At 38.0% G+C, this 16,922-nt stretch overlaps 1 protein-coding gene across 2 annotated transcripts; it reads left to right on the top strand.

The window, feature by feature from the left end:
• The first annotated feature begins 248 nt into the window (after positions 1-248).
• LOC116246285 (heat shock 70 kDa protein 14-like) lies at positions 249-16,672 on the top strand. Of its 2 annotated transcripts, XM_031618080.2 has the most exons (11): positions 249-366; positions 3,068-3,168; positions 3,301-4,560; positions 5,554-5,775; positions 5,881-5,976; positions 6,050-6,259; positions 14,322-14,516; positions 14,704-14,850; positions 14,974-15,123; positions 15,758-15,888; positions 16,203-16,672. In XM_031618080.2, the coding sequence occupies exons 3-11, from the start codon at positions 3,391-3,393 to the stop codon at positions 16,387-16,389; spliced, it is 2,508 nt and encodes an 835-aa protein (XP_031473940.1). In that variant the 5' UTR covers positions 249-366; positions 3,068-3,168; positions 3,301-3,390; the 3' UTR covers positions 16,390-16,672. The 2 variants fall into 2 exon arrangements, with proteins under 2 accessions (XP_031473940.1, XP_031473941.1); XM_031618081.2 differs by lacking the exons at positions 15,758-15,888; positions 16,203-16,672 and having other exon boundaries at positions 14,958-15,117.
• Positions 16,673-16,922: the final 250 nt, after the last annotated feature.

The raw sequence follows: 16,922 nt of genomic DNA, 5'->3' as shown, positions 1-16,922 counted from the left end.
AAAATTATGAGCATTTTTATGAAATTAGAGGAAAGGCTTGTGATGGAAATGAGATTAAGGGGCTAAATATTATTAGAATGATACGAAAGCGCGGAAATTTTACGAAAAGACATGCACAGGGAGCTTCTGAGCACATCTCAGCCACTTCTGAATTTCCTCATATTTTCTATCGTCCCGCCCTTGCTAACCGCTAATTACGTCCGTATGGCGTCCTCCAATTTTCCCCTGAAGAGGTGGTATTCTCTGCTGTCGTTCTTCCCATGTCTTTTCTTTCTACATTTACATAGGCATTTCTACGTCCTCTCTCTCTCTCTCTCTCTCTCTCTCGCTCGCTCGCTCCAGAGACGGGACGGGCTTTTCAGACAGGTAATGCCTCTGCCCACTTAAAAGAAACGCGAATTTTCCCTTCATTTTCGTCATGAAACGCTGACACTAATACTTTTTGTCCGTTGTCTGTGTCCCTCCCTGCTTTGGTGTCTCTGTTGATGAATCTGGAAACTCTCGGTTCTCTGACATTGTGAATTTTCGTTGGCCGTCGGAATTTCGCCTTGTGAGGATTTGTTTTTCTCGTTGTCTTGTTTTCTTTTGTATTCATTCGATAATTCCGACGAGCGAAGGTTGAATTTGTAAGTTTTGGATCTCACATTTCGGGAAACCGGTCTGCTTGTGTATATGATGTGGTGTTGCTTGAATTTGGAAATTCTGTTTTGGAGTTTTCCTGGCGATAACACGTTTTTTCCGGTTTGTTCTTGTGCTCTGTGAGTTCGAACTATGCTGTTCATGTGCTGTTGATGACGCACTTGAAGGTTCCCGATGTCCTATTCTCTTAATTTCTTCGTTTTTGTTCTGGTCCAATTTTCTCTATTTCAACACCTGAATCCTCATTCTGGTGTCCTAAAAATCTGATGTTTGCATGCTTTGAACGTATGTCTCTGGATATTGTAAGTCTTTCCTTTTACCCATTCTGAGATCATGTCTTTTTGCTTTTTGCTTTTTAAATTTAAAATTTTTCTTCGATGCATTCGTTTCACCTGTAATTGTTTAAGTTTTGCATTATTGGATGTTCGTTCTTTCTCCTTCATATGTAACTCAATTGTAAATATACTTCTTCGTGGATGTTGGCATGGACACTTTTTTTCATTTTTGTATGTTTTTCTATTTCATTTCTAAACCTTTATCGTGGAATGGTGAACACCTATTCATTTGAGTCTGGAATTCTTCGTTTTATGCACCCAGAATTTGCGTTGCTTATCATTCACGGTGCAACTTCTAACATTTGGTGGATTTCTTATGGGTTGCTTTCATTATTATTGAATTTTTTATATGTTCTTTTTTCAGATTACTATCGATCTGCTTCTTTGATCTTTAGGAATTAGGTGTTTGCTGTGGAGGAAAGCCTTTCAAGCAGTCTTTGTTTTATTCCCATTTCATAAGAAAGGAAATTCTTCGTGTGATGCAGGGGTAAATTCTCATGAAGTTGCGGAAAATACCCCATACCAGTTAACTGTAGAGCCTATTTTCTTCAAAATGAAATGGCCTTTTGTATGTTAATCATGTGAAGTCAGCATCATACTCCATCCCTGCTTCCCTCCTTCCTGCAGGAAGGGCGTATTAGGCAGCTGGCTTGTTGCATCTCATGCATTTATTTGGACCCTCCTCCTCCCCCTCCCTGATATTTGCATGTTTCTATTTCCATGGTCGCCAATGTCTGTCACGTACTGTATAGTATTAGTGTATACTACGGTCGTCTGAATATGCGTAGAATATCATGATAGTTTCCATTTATTTCCCAGAAAAACATGCATGCCAACATCATCATGATATAGATGCAATAATATCATCACATTTGTCAAGTCTTCCAACTTTTCTACTTTTTGTATTCTAATTATAGCTTTTTGTTTTCTTGGTCCCTTTATTTTCTGTGATTGGTTTTTGTATATTTTGCAGGTAGAATGCTCTGAACCTATTTTTTCATAGTTCTGATTTTGTTTACAATTTTCTGCTTTCAAAACATCCAGCACTTTCTTAGGATCTTTCTTAAAAAAAAACTGCATTTTGACAAAAATTCTCAGATGATGTTGTCGAGAAATAGGTTGAATGTGCTTCTTCTCATTTCTTGAATAAGTTTATCGCTTGATTAGATTTTTTTTTCCCTTTAAATTTGTTTCCCTACTTATTGACTGGTTAGAAATTTATCTTGTCTTTGGGCCTGGCATTAGAAATCACCTTATGTTTTCTATATTCTATTTAAAGGAGACCATGGGTTTCTGATAGGTTACCTCAAGCAATTAAATTTCTTTTTTTCTTAGTGAGTTTCACATTTTTTGTTTGTATTTGACATTTGCTTTAAATTGATTTTTATTTTTATCCTGCACTAAGCTGTTTCTTTGATCATTCACCTTGGAAATTGCTTGTTAGTTGCTTTGTGCATACATTATGTTTTGTATTTTTCTTTGTTGCAGTCTTTTGTTATACATTGACATCCTTTCCCTGTTTCCTGTTTGAGTTGTCAGTGGGATAGGCAGTGCAAAAATTTGAAGCAAAAGCTTCTGGTGCACTTTTCCATTTAGGGTCATCTTGTAAGGAATTTGCATACTAATTAGTTTTAATGGTGGTTCAGTACTCATATTGCATGAAGGATATAAAAATAAACATATGAAGCACTCTAGTGAATGGGGAGATGGTGCACAGTTCATTTATGGGATCAAAATTTTGATGTACAGAATTGTAAAGAAGGCAATTTGGTTCTTATCGTTTGAGCATTCATTTCCTCCACCCTATATATCCTTTTCCTTTTTTTCTTTTTTTTTTAGTGTGCTTGAACAAAGGTAGATAGGGGCTGGGTTGGGCTGGGTGTTTTCCCCTTTTTCTGAAGAACCTACTGCTCTAAATGTGTTTGATCGAATTCTTGTATGCTAGCAGGCATTTATCAAGATTCATAACAATGGGAAACATGTTCTTGTCTAAAATTTTCATTTGTATGGATTTTTCTTTTTAGATACTAATGGGTAAAAGGTCATGATCTGAAATATTCTTAAAGATGTTGCATTTGTTTCACTATACACAGGATAAGGTCAATGTTGATGTCACCTTTGTTGCCCCTGGCTGTTTAAACAGGGATTTCATGACCATGGTTGGCTATGTTTTGTTGGTACCATGTGAATAAAGGTAGGCATACTCCAACAAGTGAATAAGTGCACGTGTTGTCAATTCTGTGCGAGCATGATGGCTGATGGCATTTGCCTTCTCTTGAAATCCTGCAGTACTAAATGCTTTCCTTTTTTCTTTGTTTTCTAACAGAGCAAAAGGTTCTTACTTGCAGAGGATTTTCCAAGATCACCATTGGAAATCTCCTGGTTTGTATTGTTAGTGTTCTGTAACTAAATCAAAATGAGTGTTGTTGGCTTTGACTTTGGAAATGAAAGCTGTGTTGTTGCTGTTGCCCGGCAACGAGGGATTGATGTTGTCCTTAATGATGAGTCCAAAAGAGAAACTCCTTCCATTGTCTGCTTTGGTGACAAGCAAAGATTCATTGGTACAGCTGGCGCTTCTTCTTCAGTGATGAACCCCAAAAACTCTGTAAGCCAAATCAAACGGCTTGTGGGTCGATCCTTCTGTGACCCTCAACTACAACAAGACCTCCAATCCTTACCTTTCAAGGTGACTGAGGGCCCAGATGGGTTCCCTCTTATACATGTCCACTATCTTGGAGTAGAAAGGGATTTTAGTCCTACCCAGCTTCTTGGAATGGTTCTCGCCAATCTGAAAGGAATTGCTGAGAAGAACCTTAGTACAGCTGTGGTGGATTGTTGCATTGGCATTCCAATATACTTCACCGACCTGCAGAGAAGAGCAGTTTTAGATGCAGCTACAATTGCTGGATTGCACCCTTTGCGACTTTTCCATGAAACAACAGCAACAGCACTGGCATATGGGATTTACAAGACTGATTTGCCGGAATCTGATCAGTTAAATGTTGCTTTCATTGACATTGGGCATGCTAGTATGCAGATTTGCATTGCTGGGTTCAAAAGGGGCCAGCTTAGAATTCTTGCCCATGCTTTCGACCAATCATTGGGTGGTCGCGATTTTGATGAGGTCTTGTTTCAGCATTTTGCTTCCAAGTTTCAAGATGAGTACAAGATAGAAATTTACTCAAATGCACGGGCTTGTCAGCGTCTACGGACAGCATGTGAGAAGCTGAAGAAAGTTTTAAGTGCAAATCCTGAGGCACAACTGAACGTAGAGTGCTTGATGGATGAGAAGGATGTAAGAGGGTTCATAAAGAGGGAGGAGTTTGAGCAGATCAGTGTACCGATTCTTGAGAGGGTGAAGAGGCCATTAGAAAGAGCCCTTCATGATGCTAGGCTTACAGTGGAAAACATCAATTCAGTTGAAGTTGTAGGTTCAGGCTCACGAGTACCTGCCATTGTTAGGATCCTCACAGAATTTTTTGGGAAGGAGCCACGGCGAACTATGAATGCAAGTGAGTGTGTTGCACGTGGATGTGCTCTTCAGTGTGCGATCCTTAGTCCAACGTTTAAAGTGCGAGAGTTTCAGGTGTATATTTCATTGTTGTCCTAAAATGAGTTTTTTCTTTTCTATGTTCTTATGAATAATTAAACATTTCATGAGCACATTTGTACCATTTTTAGGTTTATATATGGAGTGCCAGATTTGTAAATTTAGTTCTATAGCATTCGGAATTCTCTCTCACACACATATATACACATAATTTGAGGCTTTTCGCTGGATCCTGTGGCTTTGCATGGATCACCTCTTTTTCTCTTTTCTGCAAACTTTGATCAAAGTCCTCACTCGTCAAGCATTGAGCTGCCTGTAATAAGCAAGAAGCTTGCACTTGCAGTGCTTTCCAGACTTCATTTCTTCCTTTTCCATTTAGTTAGAAACGTTAACCTTGACTATTTACAGGGAAGCACATGGGATTTGGAATATTAAGTTCAGGAGTGAAATTGTGAAAATTCATTGTTCTTGTATGGTTTTACATGATCTTATGATTAAATATCAAGAAATATTGGTGAAATTGATATGAAGAAGAATTTTGCAGGATATTTAAATGCTCAAACTTTAGATATTTCACAAAAAGATCCTGATTATATCACAATATTTTCGTGAAAAATGTGTTTGTTTGCTCAGTAAATCTTTCTGCTCTCTATTTTTTCTAAAATGGACAGTGTTTTGTTTTTCTAATTGCTAAGATTCCTTTTACGAGATTTTTGTGAAACATATTGAGCAACTTTTATTGTCATAATTTTGCTCTACAGGAGATATAGCCAAGACTGGTGTTTGTGATTATATTCCATCTTGATCTTCCTTCCCAGTTTTCCAATTTTTGTTTCCCTGTTAAATTTCTATGAGATCTTTGTTTTTGCCTCCTTTCTGCAAATGGCTAGGGAAATTTCTCTCTCAATGTCTGTTGATAACTTGATGCAATAGTCTCGTGCACTTGATGCTATTTATGACTGCCTCTTGTCTTTTCAGTTAACTGGCTGGGAGACATTATTAAAGTTATTGTGTTTGTCTGCTTGTTAGGTGAATGATGTCTATCCATTCTCTATTGATTTCTGTTGGAAAGCTGCTACTTGCGACACTCAAAATGGTGGGGATGAGAACCAGCAGTCAACTGTTGTTTTTCCGATGGGCAATCCCATCCCTAGTGTAAAAGAGTTAACTTTTTGTAAGTCAGAGGCATTTAGCGTTGATGTTTTTTATGCTGACGAGGTGCAAAGACAGCCCAAGATATGCACTTATATGGTAATGTATGCTCGCTATGTTCTCAATTTCTAAGCAAGTTCTTTTGTTTTCAGTATATAAAACTAGTTTTTATATTCATCTTTTTTTCTGAATGGATATGATTAGATTGGTCCATTCCAACCTGCCAAAGGAGAGCATGCAAAGATAAAACTGAGAGTTGGCTTGAATTTGCATGGGATAGTTTCTGCCGAGTCTGCAACCGTAAGTTTTACATATGTGCTGTCTTAAAAGTTCCTTTTCAGATATTCTGATGCAATTTATATTCCTTGAGCAGTTGTTGGAAGAGGAAGGAGTAGAAGTTGCAGTAGCACCTTCCAAAATGGAGATTGGTGATTTTACAAATGCTTCTGATCCTGCTGCCACTAGTGATGGTGACGTGAATATGCAGGAAAGCAGGGCTAGAAACAATGCATCTGGTCCAGGAGCTGGAAGTGGTGATCCAGGTTCCAGTGACAAGCCTTTGCAAATGGATGCAGATACAAAGGTTTGAAAACTACACCCTATGCAGTCACTGTCATTCAATTTAAGCTTCACACTCTTCTTCTTCTTCTTTATTTTTCTAGTGTAGAGAACCAGGCTTGTATTTGATGGCATTCTGTCAGAATGAAATTAATTGGCTTATTTTATTTAGGAGGGTATTGTTTATGACGCTTGTTCACTCTGCGCCATGGTAGCAATTTGCAGGCTTTGTACCACAACCACTGCCAATTGGGGAACAATTCTTATCTTTGTGCGATTGTTTATGCATTCAATGATGACCAAACAACATATATTACTGACCATGGTTTTTAGAGGCTATATTTGAGAGTTGAGACTTAAGAGGCTTATGCATTTATGCCTCACGAGCCTATCCCTGTTCAAATTCCTGTGATTCAGTGAAAGGTTCCTATAGCTTCTATCGAGGATTGGGGCTTATGATTTTATAAAGAGGCTAAAGCATCTGTAAAATGAGCTTCTAATAAAACTGTTGACTTTATATATAGCAATTTACTTTTGTGGCTTTTCTATTTGAAAACTGTTCCAAAGGGAACCTTTAAACAGAAAAAGTAAGTTAACGATATGATAAATTTGGATTTCTACTCTATGTTCAGAGATAGTAAGCCATTTCAAAAATATATATAATATTTTCCTATAAAAGAACAGACAATATATAAATTAAGCATATGGTAAAGAACAGATTTTTGCTGTACGTTTATTTATAGACTAGTTTCTGCTGTGTGGAAAGTAGGTCTAATAATAGCACATTGATCGTCTCAATTTGATAAAATTAGTGTCATTCTTGTAAGAATCTTCACTAAATCATGTCTCTCCGGTGAAAATAAGATAGATTGAGAAGAGATGATAGAAAGCAAGACGATGGAGGAAGAGATGCAGTCGGCCAATACAGCCCTGCAATCCTTAATCTTTATTAAAAACATTAACCTAATTAGGTTACAACAGATTTGCACAAAAATATATAAAATATTACAAGAATGCCACCGCCTAGTATTCTTAAGCGTGTGGATATAAAAGAAGTGGATCGGGTCTGAACAGACCCGATCCCCATACGCACAAACTTAACAGCTCCCCTCAAGTTGTGCATGAGATTTGATCATGCACAACTTGTTCTTCAATTCCCAAAAGTGCTGCCCTGTGAGTCCTTTGGTAAAGAGATCAGCTATCTGTTCATTAGTGGATATATAAGCAGGCAAGATCTCGGCTTCTTCAACCTTCTAACGGATGAAGTGTTGATCAATCTCTATGTGCTTGGTACGATTATGTAAGATGGGGTTGAAGGCAATTTTTATCGCACTTTGATTGTCACAAAGTAATGAAGACTGAACAATAGGAAGATTGAGCTCTCCAAGCAAATGCCGTAACCATGACGCTTCAGTTGTCCCTGCAGCCATTACTCTATACTCTGCCTCAGTGCTAGATCACGCAACCGCACACTTTTTCTTACTACTCCCACAAATGAGATTAGAATCAAGAAAAAGACAAAAACCTGAAACTGATCATCGGTCATCGGGATCCCCTGCCCAGTCTGCATCAGTATAGGTATATATGCTATGTTGTGTAGACTAGTCCATCTCCAAGAGTAGCTTTGAGGTACTGTAAGATCCACTTAGCGGCATCCATATGTCCTTCTGTGGGTGCATGCATAAACTGAAAGATCTGATTTACAACATATACTATGTCTGGGTGAGTAAAAGTGAGGTATTGTAACATACCAACAATGCTGCGATAGAATGTAGGATTGGAATATGCAGCAGTTCCATCAGAGGCAGTCTTGTTGATGAAGTTGGCCCTGTTGTTGCCTTGTTCTCATGCCTGATCTGATTATTTTTGTTCTGAGGATTGTGCCAACATTCTAACTTTACATGTCCCCTCTTGTTGCAATAGAAGCAAGTCGGAACCCTTCTAGGCGTAGTATTCATGCCCTGTGGTATTGGGAGAATACCTCTTCCCATTCCCATTTGAGAAGTCCAAGGACGGGTGCGATTCCCTTGTAGTGCATGTGTTCCTGTGATCAGTACATTGTGGCTGTTGGAAGGAATCAAACTCTGTTGTTGAACACGACTAGCTTCATGCTGAAAAAGCTTGGCCTTCAGATCTTCAAAAGATGGGAGGACAGGAAGAACTTCCAAGGCTGTGCAAAATATGTCAAAATTTGTTCCCAGTCCACTTAAAGCTTGTTGCACCTTGTCCTTGTCGTTGATGGGATGTCCAATGGCAGCAATCTAATCACTTACACTTTTTATTTCATTCAAATATTCCAAGACTGTACACGTCCCACGCTTGATGTCCTGAAATTGCCTTCTTAATTGCAGAAAATGTGCTTCCGATACTTAAGAATACGTTGTGGCAAGGGTAGACCACAACTCCAGGGCTGTTAAATCATCATCAATGCCTCCTAATACCTCCTCTGACAAAGTAGAAGTAATGTAGGCAACAAGGGACTGGTCGTGAGCCAGCCAAACTTCGTACTCAGGATTGTTTTCAGTGAGAGTTTCATATTCAAATCTAATCTCACTCCCAGCCAGAGTCCCAGCAGCCTGATCTCCCACAACGGTCTTCTTCACTTCATGATCAATGTACTTTGGAAGTGCTGGAGTAGTGCCATCGATATGTCCATAGAGTCTATGACTTTTAATGAATGGGACAATTTGACGTTTTCAAGTCAAATAGTTACTATGATTTAGTTTTTGAGAGATAAGTTGGGAGAGAAAGCTGGAAGATAAAAGGGAAGGAGCCGGCTGATCCATGACTGAAAAGAGGGGCAAGAAATACAAAGAGGGATAATGAAAAAGGGATGATTAGGGAGACGACTTGGGGCAGAATTTAGGGCAGCGGCAGAAATTAGGGCAAATCACGTCAGAAAAGAAGATTTAGGGCAGAAACTGAATTTAGGGCTGATCACACCAGAAAAAAGGGGATTTAGGGCAGATTAGGGCAAATCACATCAGATTAAAAACACTCACCGGAGGACGCTGCTGATAGAAATGTAGCACCAATATCTGTAACCCGAAAACAGCACTCACGCAGGAAGATAGAGAGAGAGAGAGAGAGAGAGAGAGAATGAAAACAAGAAGAAACTGAGGAGAAGAAGCCGTAGCCAAAATGGTTTGCACGGCCTCTATTTATAATCTCATTTTCAGAATTCTAAGAGTCTCCAATTGTAGAATCCTAAGAGATTTCACAAGCTCCAAGGACATTAATTACATCATAGAAACCTAAGAGACTTCACATATTACAAGGATATTAACTACAACATAGAATCCTAGGAGACTTCCCATATAACAAGGATATTAACTATAACATAGAATCCTAGGAGACTCTTCACATGTTACAAGGACATTAAATATTTTAACACATTCTACAAGGAGGTGGAATCCTAAGAGACTCCTCTTCAACGTGCTGGTGAAGGCTTTATATTTTAACACCCTCCCTCAAGTTGTGCATGGTTTTGCACCATGTACAACTTGCCTTTTAGAAACCAGAATCGTTCCTTTGTTAATCCTTTTGTAAATAAGTCTGCAACTTGTTCATCTGTACGAACATAAATAGGCTGAATTTCCTTGTCTTCTACCTTTTGTCTAACAAAGTGTTGATCAATCTCAATGTGCTTTGTTCGACCATGTTGTACGGGATTAAAGGCAATGTTAATAGCGCTTTGATTATCGCACATTAACATTGATGTTTTAATCTTTTCTCCAATGTCTTCTAGCAAATGTCTAACCCATGTAACTTCAGCAGTACCTGCAGCCATGCATCTGTATTCAGCTTCAGTGCTGGATCTTGCTACTGCCTTTTGCTTTCGACAACTCCAAGACACAAGATTACGTCCAATGAAAATACAAAAACCAGAAATGGACTTTCTTTGATCGGGATCTCTAGCCCAATCTGCATCTGTGAATGTCATAAGTTGATGTCCAGTAGTTATATTTTCACTCTTACCATAAACTAAGCCATCTCCTGCTGTCCCTTTAAGATATCTTAATATTCTTTTGACAGCATCCATGTGAGTATCTCTAGGTGCATGCATAAATTGGGATACTTGATTCACAGCATATATAATATCTGGTCTAGTAAATGTAAGATATTGAAGTGCCCCAACAATACTTCGATATTGCGTAGGATCTTCATATAACTCCCCATCTTGAGCACTTAGTCTTTGATTTAGAACACTAGGAGTTCCAACAGGCTTACAATCAGACATACCTGACTTTTTCAACAAATCCAACGTGTATTTCTGTTGTGTCAATGTGAGGCGATTATTGTGCCTATCAATCTCCACTCCAAGAAAGAATCGTAAATCACCAAGCTCTTTCATTTTGAAGTTTTGCATCATCAAAACTTTAGCTTCTTCTATGTGTTTTTCTGAATTGCCTGTGATAACAATATCATCAACATATATAAGAAGTAAAGTAAATATGTTTTCCTTTCGATAAATGAAAAGAGAGTGATCTAGAGGACATCTCCGAAAAACATAGCATACACAACCAAAAACCTTCAAGTTCTTGTAATCAGGTTGTTTGCCTAAGAGTGTAAAATATGGCGATTTAGACATCAAGAGTGTCATAGGCAAACAATTTATTATGTATACAGCAGTATGGAAGGCTTCAGTCCACAAGGAAATGGGCACATTAGTATCATGCATCATGCTCATGGCGCTTTCAACTATATGTCGATGTTTCCGCTCAACTACACCATTTTGTTGTGGTGTGTAAGGGCAGGAAATTTGTCTAGTTATCCCTTTTTCACGTAGAAATTCAATAAAATCAAGCGAGGAATATTCTCCCCCTCCATCACATTGAAAATGCACCACATTGGATGAAAATTTAGTTTGAATCATGGCATAGAAGTTTCGAAATATGTGAGGTACTTCTGATTTGTGTTTCATGAAGTAAATCCAGGTGAAACGTGAGTAAGAGTCAATGAATAAGACATAATATCTTGACCCAGACATGGAATCAATAGGGGCTGGCCCCCATACATCAGAAAAAATAGTTTCAAAAGGTTTGGAAGCCCTTTGATTTATATTATGGAAAGGTAAAACATGACTCTTACAAAGTCCACAACTTGAACATTTTTTGACACTTGAAGTAAGAGGTAAACTTGATCTTGGAATGAGACTATCTGTCACAAGTTTTTCAATGAAATGTCGACCACAGTGTCCTAGCCGACTATGCCACAAATCAGACTCCAAAAATGGGTTAGGGCCCCTTACTTTTGATTGAAAATGGCAAGAACTTGGCACTGATGACGCATTATGAGAAAGAGAAAATGTCTTCAATCCTATATCAAAAGTGGATGAATCCTTGGGTAGACATTCCTTGAGGACGTACATATTCCCTTGACGCTCCCCTCTAGCGAACATTTTCTTCGTTTGGAGGTCCTTGACATAGACAGAAGAAGGTGTGAATTCAACAGAAGAGCTTGTATCATCAATGAGTTTAGAAATGGATATGATGTTCTTTTTGATATTGGGAGCAAGAACAACATTAGACAGTGATAGAGACGAGGATGACAATGGAATATGTGCATTTCCAATATGTGTAATAGGATGAGATTTTCCATCACCTGTTATAATGCAACTTCTACCGTAATGAGGGGATAAGTTAGTCAATTTACCTGCATTTCCTGTCACATGGGTAGCTGCACCTGAATCCAAGAACCATTCTCCCTGCTCATTTTGCTTTATAGTCATCTTTGAGAATGCGGCCATCAATAGCTGTTGCATATCTTCAGCGGTGGATTTAGAACTTTTTCCTCCTTGTTTATAATCATGTCTTACCCCTTTGTTTTTATTTTGAGGATTAAACCAACATTGTGCCTTCATGTGTCCTTTCTTGTTGCACTGAAAACAAATTGGTATTTTTCTTGAAGTATCAGCAAGTTGGTCTGCGACGGCCTTAATACGCCCCAAATAATCCATGATAGACGTTGAACCTTTGCTCAAATTCTGAAATTCTTTCTTTAAGTACATAATTCGAGCTTCTGATATTTGGGAAAAGGTATCAGCAAGGGTTTCCCATAATTCTTCTGCAGTACAATCATCAGAAACTGAAAGTAACACTTGTTGAGATAAAGTGGACAAAATATACGCAACCAGACTTTGATCACGTCTCATCCACATAGCATGTTCAGGATTGTTGTCTTCATGAACAGCAATAACTTCTCCTGCCTCATTTTTTATTTCCTGTAAGACGGATATTGGTGGAGCCTTTGTTGAACCATCGAGATGTCCAAAGAGGCCTTGACTTCTTATGAAAGGCATGATTTGCCTTTTCCAGATCAGATAATTCTCATGGTTGAGTTTTTCGGTAATAAGGTGAAGAAGAAAACTTGAGGACATGCCAGAATGCGAAAGGTTTTCCATGACAGCAGAAAAGAATGGTATATAGGTAGAAGATGAGAGGGAAAGAAGACACGATATAGCAAGATGTGTCCTTGGTAAGCAAGAAGAAAAAGGAACAAGAATTGCGCAAGAGACAAGTAAATTCAGGATAGAGACAAGATGAGAAAAGAGTTCTAACCAGATCAGACCTGTTTGGGCATTTCGTTTGGTAGAGATAACGTAACCTGGCGCTCTGATACCATGATAGAAATGTAGCACCAATATCTATAACCCGAAAACAGCACTCACGCAGGAAGATAGAGAGAGAGAGAGAGAGAGAGAGAGAATGAAAACAAGAAGAAACTGAGGAGAAGAAGCCGTAGCCAAAATGGTTTGCACGGCCTCTATTTATAATCTCATTTTCAGAATTCTAAGAGTCTCCAATTGTAGAATCCTAAGAGATTTCACAAGCTCCAAGGACATTAATTACATCATAGAAACCTAAGAGACTTCACATATTACAAGGATATTAACTACAACATAGAATCCTAGGAGACTTCCCATATAACAAGGATATTAACTATAACATAGAATCCTAGGAGACTCTTCACATGTTACAAGGACATTAAATATTTTAACACATTCTACAAGGAGGTGGAATCCTAAGAGACTCCTCTTCAACGTGCTGGTGAAGGCTTTATATTTTAACAGCTGCAACCTGGCTCTGATACCATGTAAGAATCTTCACTAAATCATGTCTCTCCGGCTGAAAATAAGATAGATTGAGAAGAGAGGATAGAAAGCAAGACGATGGAGGAAGAGATGCAGTCGGCCAATACAGCCCTGCAATCCTTAATCTCTATTAAAATCATTAACCTAATTAGGTTACAACAGATTTGTACAAAAATATATAAAATATTACAAGAATGCCACCACCTAGTATTCTTAGGCGTGTGGATATAAAAGAAGTGGATCGGGTCTGAACAGACCCGATCCCCATACGCACAAACTTAACAATTCTTATTTGATTAATACTTAATAGTTTATAGAGGCATACTAAAAATAGTCAAATTTTTATAAGAAAAGTTCTTCTAAAGTTGTGCAAAATGTATACTAAGATATAATTAAAATAAATTCATTTCTGTTAATATTTTAAGCATATGATAAATAATAGATGTTACTGCATGTCTAGAGATAAGTATATAATGATGACTAGTTGCTGCTTTGTGGATATTAGAATTCATAGATGATAAATGCATATTCATTTAGTCGATTTGGAAATATTAATCTCGTTCTTGTTTGATTAATAATTTACACACATACTAAAAAGGGTCAAATTTTCGTGAGAAGAGTTATTCTATAATTGGGTAAAATATACTAAAGGTATATAAGAATATACTCCAGTACTGTTAATATTTGAAGTTTTGAGCTTCAAAAAAAAGGGAGTTTATTGTTGTTTCATGAAAGAACTTAAATCTAGTATGTATTTTTTTGTTTTACAAAATTAAAATTGATTTTTTTGGAACGTAGTGTCTGAGTCATAATATTTCAAATGGAATAGACATTAAAGGCCTCAGGCATATCCTGTGTTTATAGTTCAAAAGTGCCTCATGCCCTAAAAAATTTTCATACCACAACGTATTTAAAAGTTCATGCTATGGGAAAATTGGAAAACAAGTTCTCTGTGTCTGAGGTGATTAATTATACGAGGAAAAATTGTTTTTAGGTCGAGAATATCAAGTGGAGGGTGAAAAAGAGAAATGTCCCCATGTCGGAGACAGTGTATGGTGGGATGGCAACAGTAGATGTGCAGAAGGCTGTTGAAAAGGAGTTTGAAATGGCTTTGCAGGACAGATTCATGGAAGACACCAAAGAAAAAAAGAATGCTGTGGAGGCATATGTGTATGATATGAGAAATAAGGTATGTAAAAATTGTATGATATGAGAAATAGGGTATGTAAAAATTGTATCTTCTTTTTTGTAAATATTCCAGGATCGAGAGCCCTCAATGGGCCAAAATGAACTTTTTGAGCTTGCAAGGTTTGATATCCTCTAGGTTTGTCTTTCTGCCGTAATTTTCTTAAACATTTAGATTTTCTTGGTGGCAGCTTCATGACAAATACCAGGAGTTTGTTAGTGACTCAGAAAAGGAGGGATTCTCTGCTAAGCTCCAAGAGGTGGAAGATTGGCTATATGAGGATGGGGAGGATGAATCTAAAGGAGTTTATGTCGCAAAGTTAGAGGAGCTCAAAAAGGTTTTTAGTTTCAAGTTTTCATATTCATATGAATGTTTCAACATTAGTTAGAGTAATAGTCTTCTTTTGTATGAAGTATTTCCAAGATTATTTCTATACCTTGTCAGATGAATTTGCTTGCAGCAAGCTGTTCCCTTTGAGGAGCGTTACAAGGAGAGTTTGGAGAGAGGGCCTATGGTCCAACAACTTCTTTATTGCATTAATAGCTTCAGAGAGGCAGCACTGTCCAAAGATCCAAAATTTGATCACGTAGACATCAATGATAAGCAAAAGGTACTTACGTTTTTTTGTAGAATGATTTGAGTGATAAATAATTTAGGTAACATTGTTTCTTTGTAGTTTAGGTATTCATTTTTCTGTCATTTGGTTTCTCATTCTTTTTTTAAGACACCAATGGTGTGTCTGCATTGTTTCATGGGTACTGGGAACAATACTTATTTTGCTTGGTTTGCGGTTGTCTGGGGTTTGGTGTTTCGGTACACTGGATATATTGTGCCGGATGATCCCTGGGTTTCTAAAAGATTTTGAGTGTATGAGCTAAGGAATTTAATCATGAAATTTAATCAGCTTGAGCTAAGGAATTTAATCATGAAATTTAATCAGCTTGAGCTAAGGAATTTAATCATGAAATTTAATCAGCTTGGGGACTGAATTTGAGTAGATTTGGGTAAGTCTTTTCCGCCTGGTTATTCCAGACTACAAATTTCAGAAACCATCCTCTCAAGCATGTCATTTTTTTGGTCTTATTTGTTTTGATATTGCTATTTGATAGTGTGAAGTTATGGGGCTGTGAATAGATTATGGTCAAAAACTATTTGGTAAAGTGTCTTCCTGTGTTAACATATTAATTTGAAATGTTGTCCTTGAAGTGATTGGTATTTGGTGCACTTTTTGGTTTGGTGGATAGATTGTCAAGGAATGCAGGGAAGCAGAAGCATGGCTGAAGGACAAAATGCAGCGGCAGGATGGATTGCCAAAGTATGCCCCACCTGTACTTCTGACGGCAGATATGAAAAAGATGGCTGAGACATTAGACAGGTAAAACAAGTTACCCACCACCACCCCAACACCCATACCCCCACCCTCGATGTGGTTTCATGTATTACTCATTATAAAAAAAAAAAAAGCATACAAGCTTTAGGTACTTCAGAATTGATCAATCAAATCCATGTTATCTGCATTGGAGTATCCTAGAGTTAAGACAGTCTACATAATCTTACATCGTTGCCTTCATAATCTTTATAATGCACTTGAACGAGGTTTTGATTGTTCAATCTTTGGAAAGGTTCACGTCTCTCAGGTTGAACTTATTAAACAGTTTGATATGTGTATTTTTGTCAACCGCACAACAGGTTCTGCAGGCCGATTATGAACAAGCCGAGACCAACTTCTCCCAAGCGCCAGACGGCCACAGGGACCCCTTCACAGCCTTCTGAGAGGCAACAACAGGCCACTGACTCTTCAAAAGGTCAAGTTCCAGAGGGAGGAAGGCATACTCCCCCAGATCCAATGGACATAGATAAGAAGACACAGTGCTGAGAGTTCTTTGGCATGTACTCGGCGCGCAACCACATAAAACAATTCCTTGGCTTGGGTCGTCGACATAACTTGTGATTCTCTTTCTGGTTTTGTAATCCTATTCCTTTTTCTTGTTTATATCCTGTGTCCTTTTGCTTTCCCCTCCAAATGCTTGAGTGAATCGAGTTAGGTTTGGCATTTTGGTCACAACCACTCTTTTTTAGTGGTTCGACCATTTAAGGTTCTCTTCAACTCCATTTTTAGAGGGATTTTTGGGGAGAAATATAAACTTTGGCATTCATCATCTGTCCCCTTGTTCTTACTTAGAGATTTTGGAAAGAACATTTGTGCAGATTTGTTCTTTCCTGCTTTTGTCTTTTAAGAAAAACATGGAATTTTGTTTGTGTTAACAGCATAAAACTTCACAACCTGGTTAATGATTGAAAATGGCCTGGACGTTCAAAGCTTGCGACATGGCTTTGACCAAGTCGAGCCCGGCTTTCACCTTTGGGCCAGTTTCTAATATTCGTCTCACTTGTAGTGTTGCTTCCTTT

This window comes from Nymphaea colorata, chromosome 1, assembly GCF_008831285.2.
Source record: "Nymphaea colorata isolate Beijing-Zhang1983 chromosome 1, ASM883128v2, whole genome shotgun sequence".
NCBI classification, from domain to species: Eukaryota; Viridiplantae; Streptophyta; class Magnoliopsida; order Nymphaeales; family Nymphaeaceae; genus Nymphaea; species Nymphaea colorata.
Note: the sequence above shows the minus strand (reverse complement) of the source record. Positions and strands in the feature narration are given on the sequence as shown.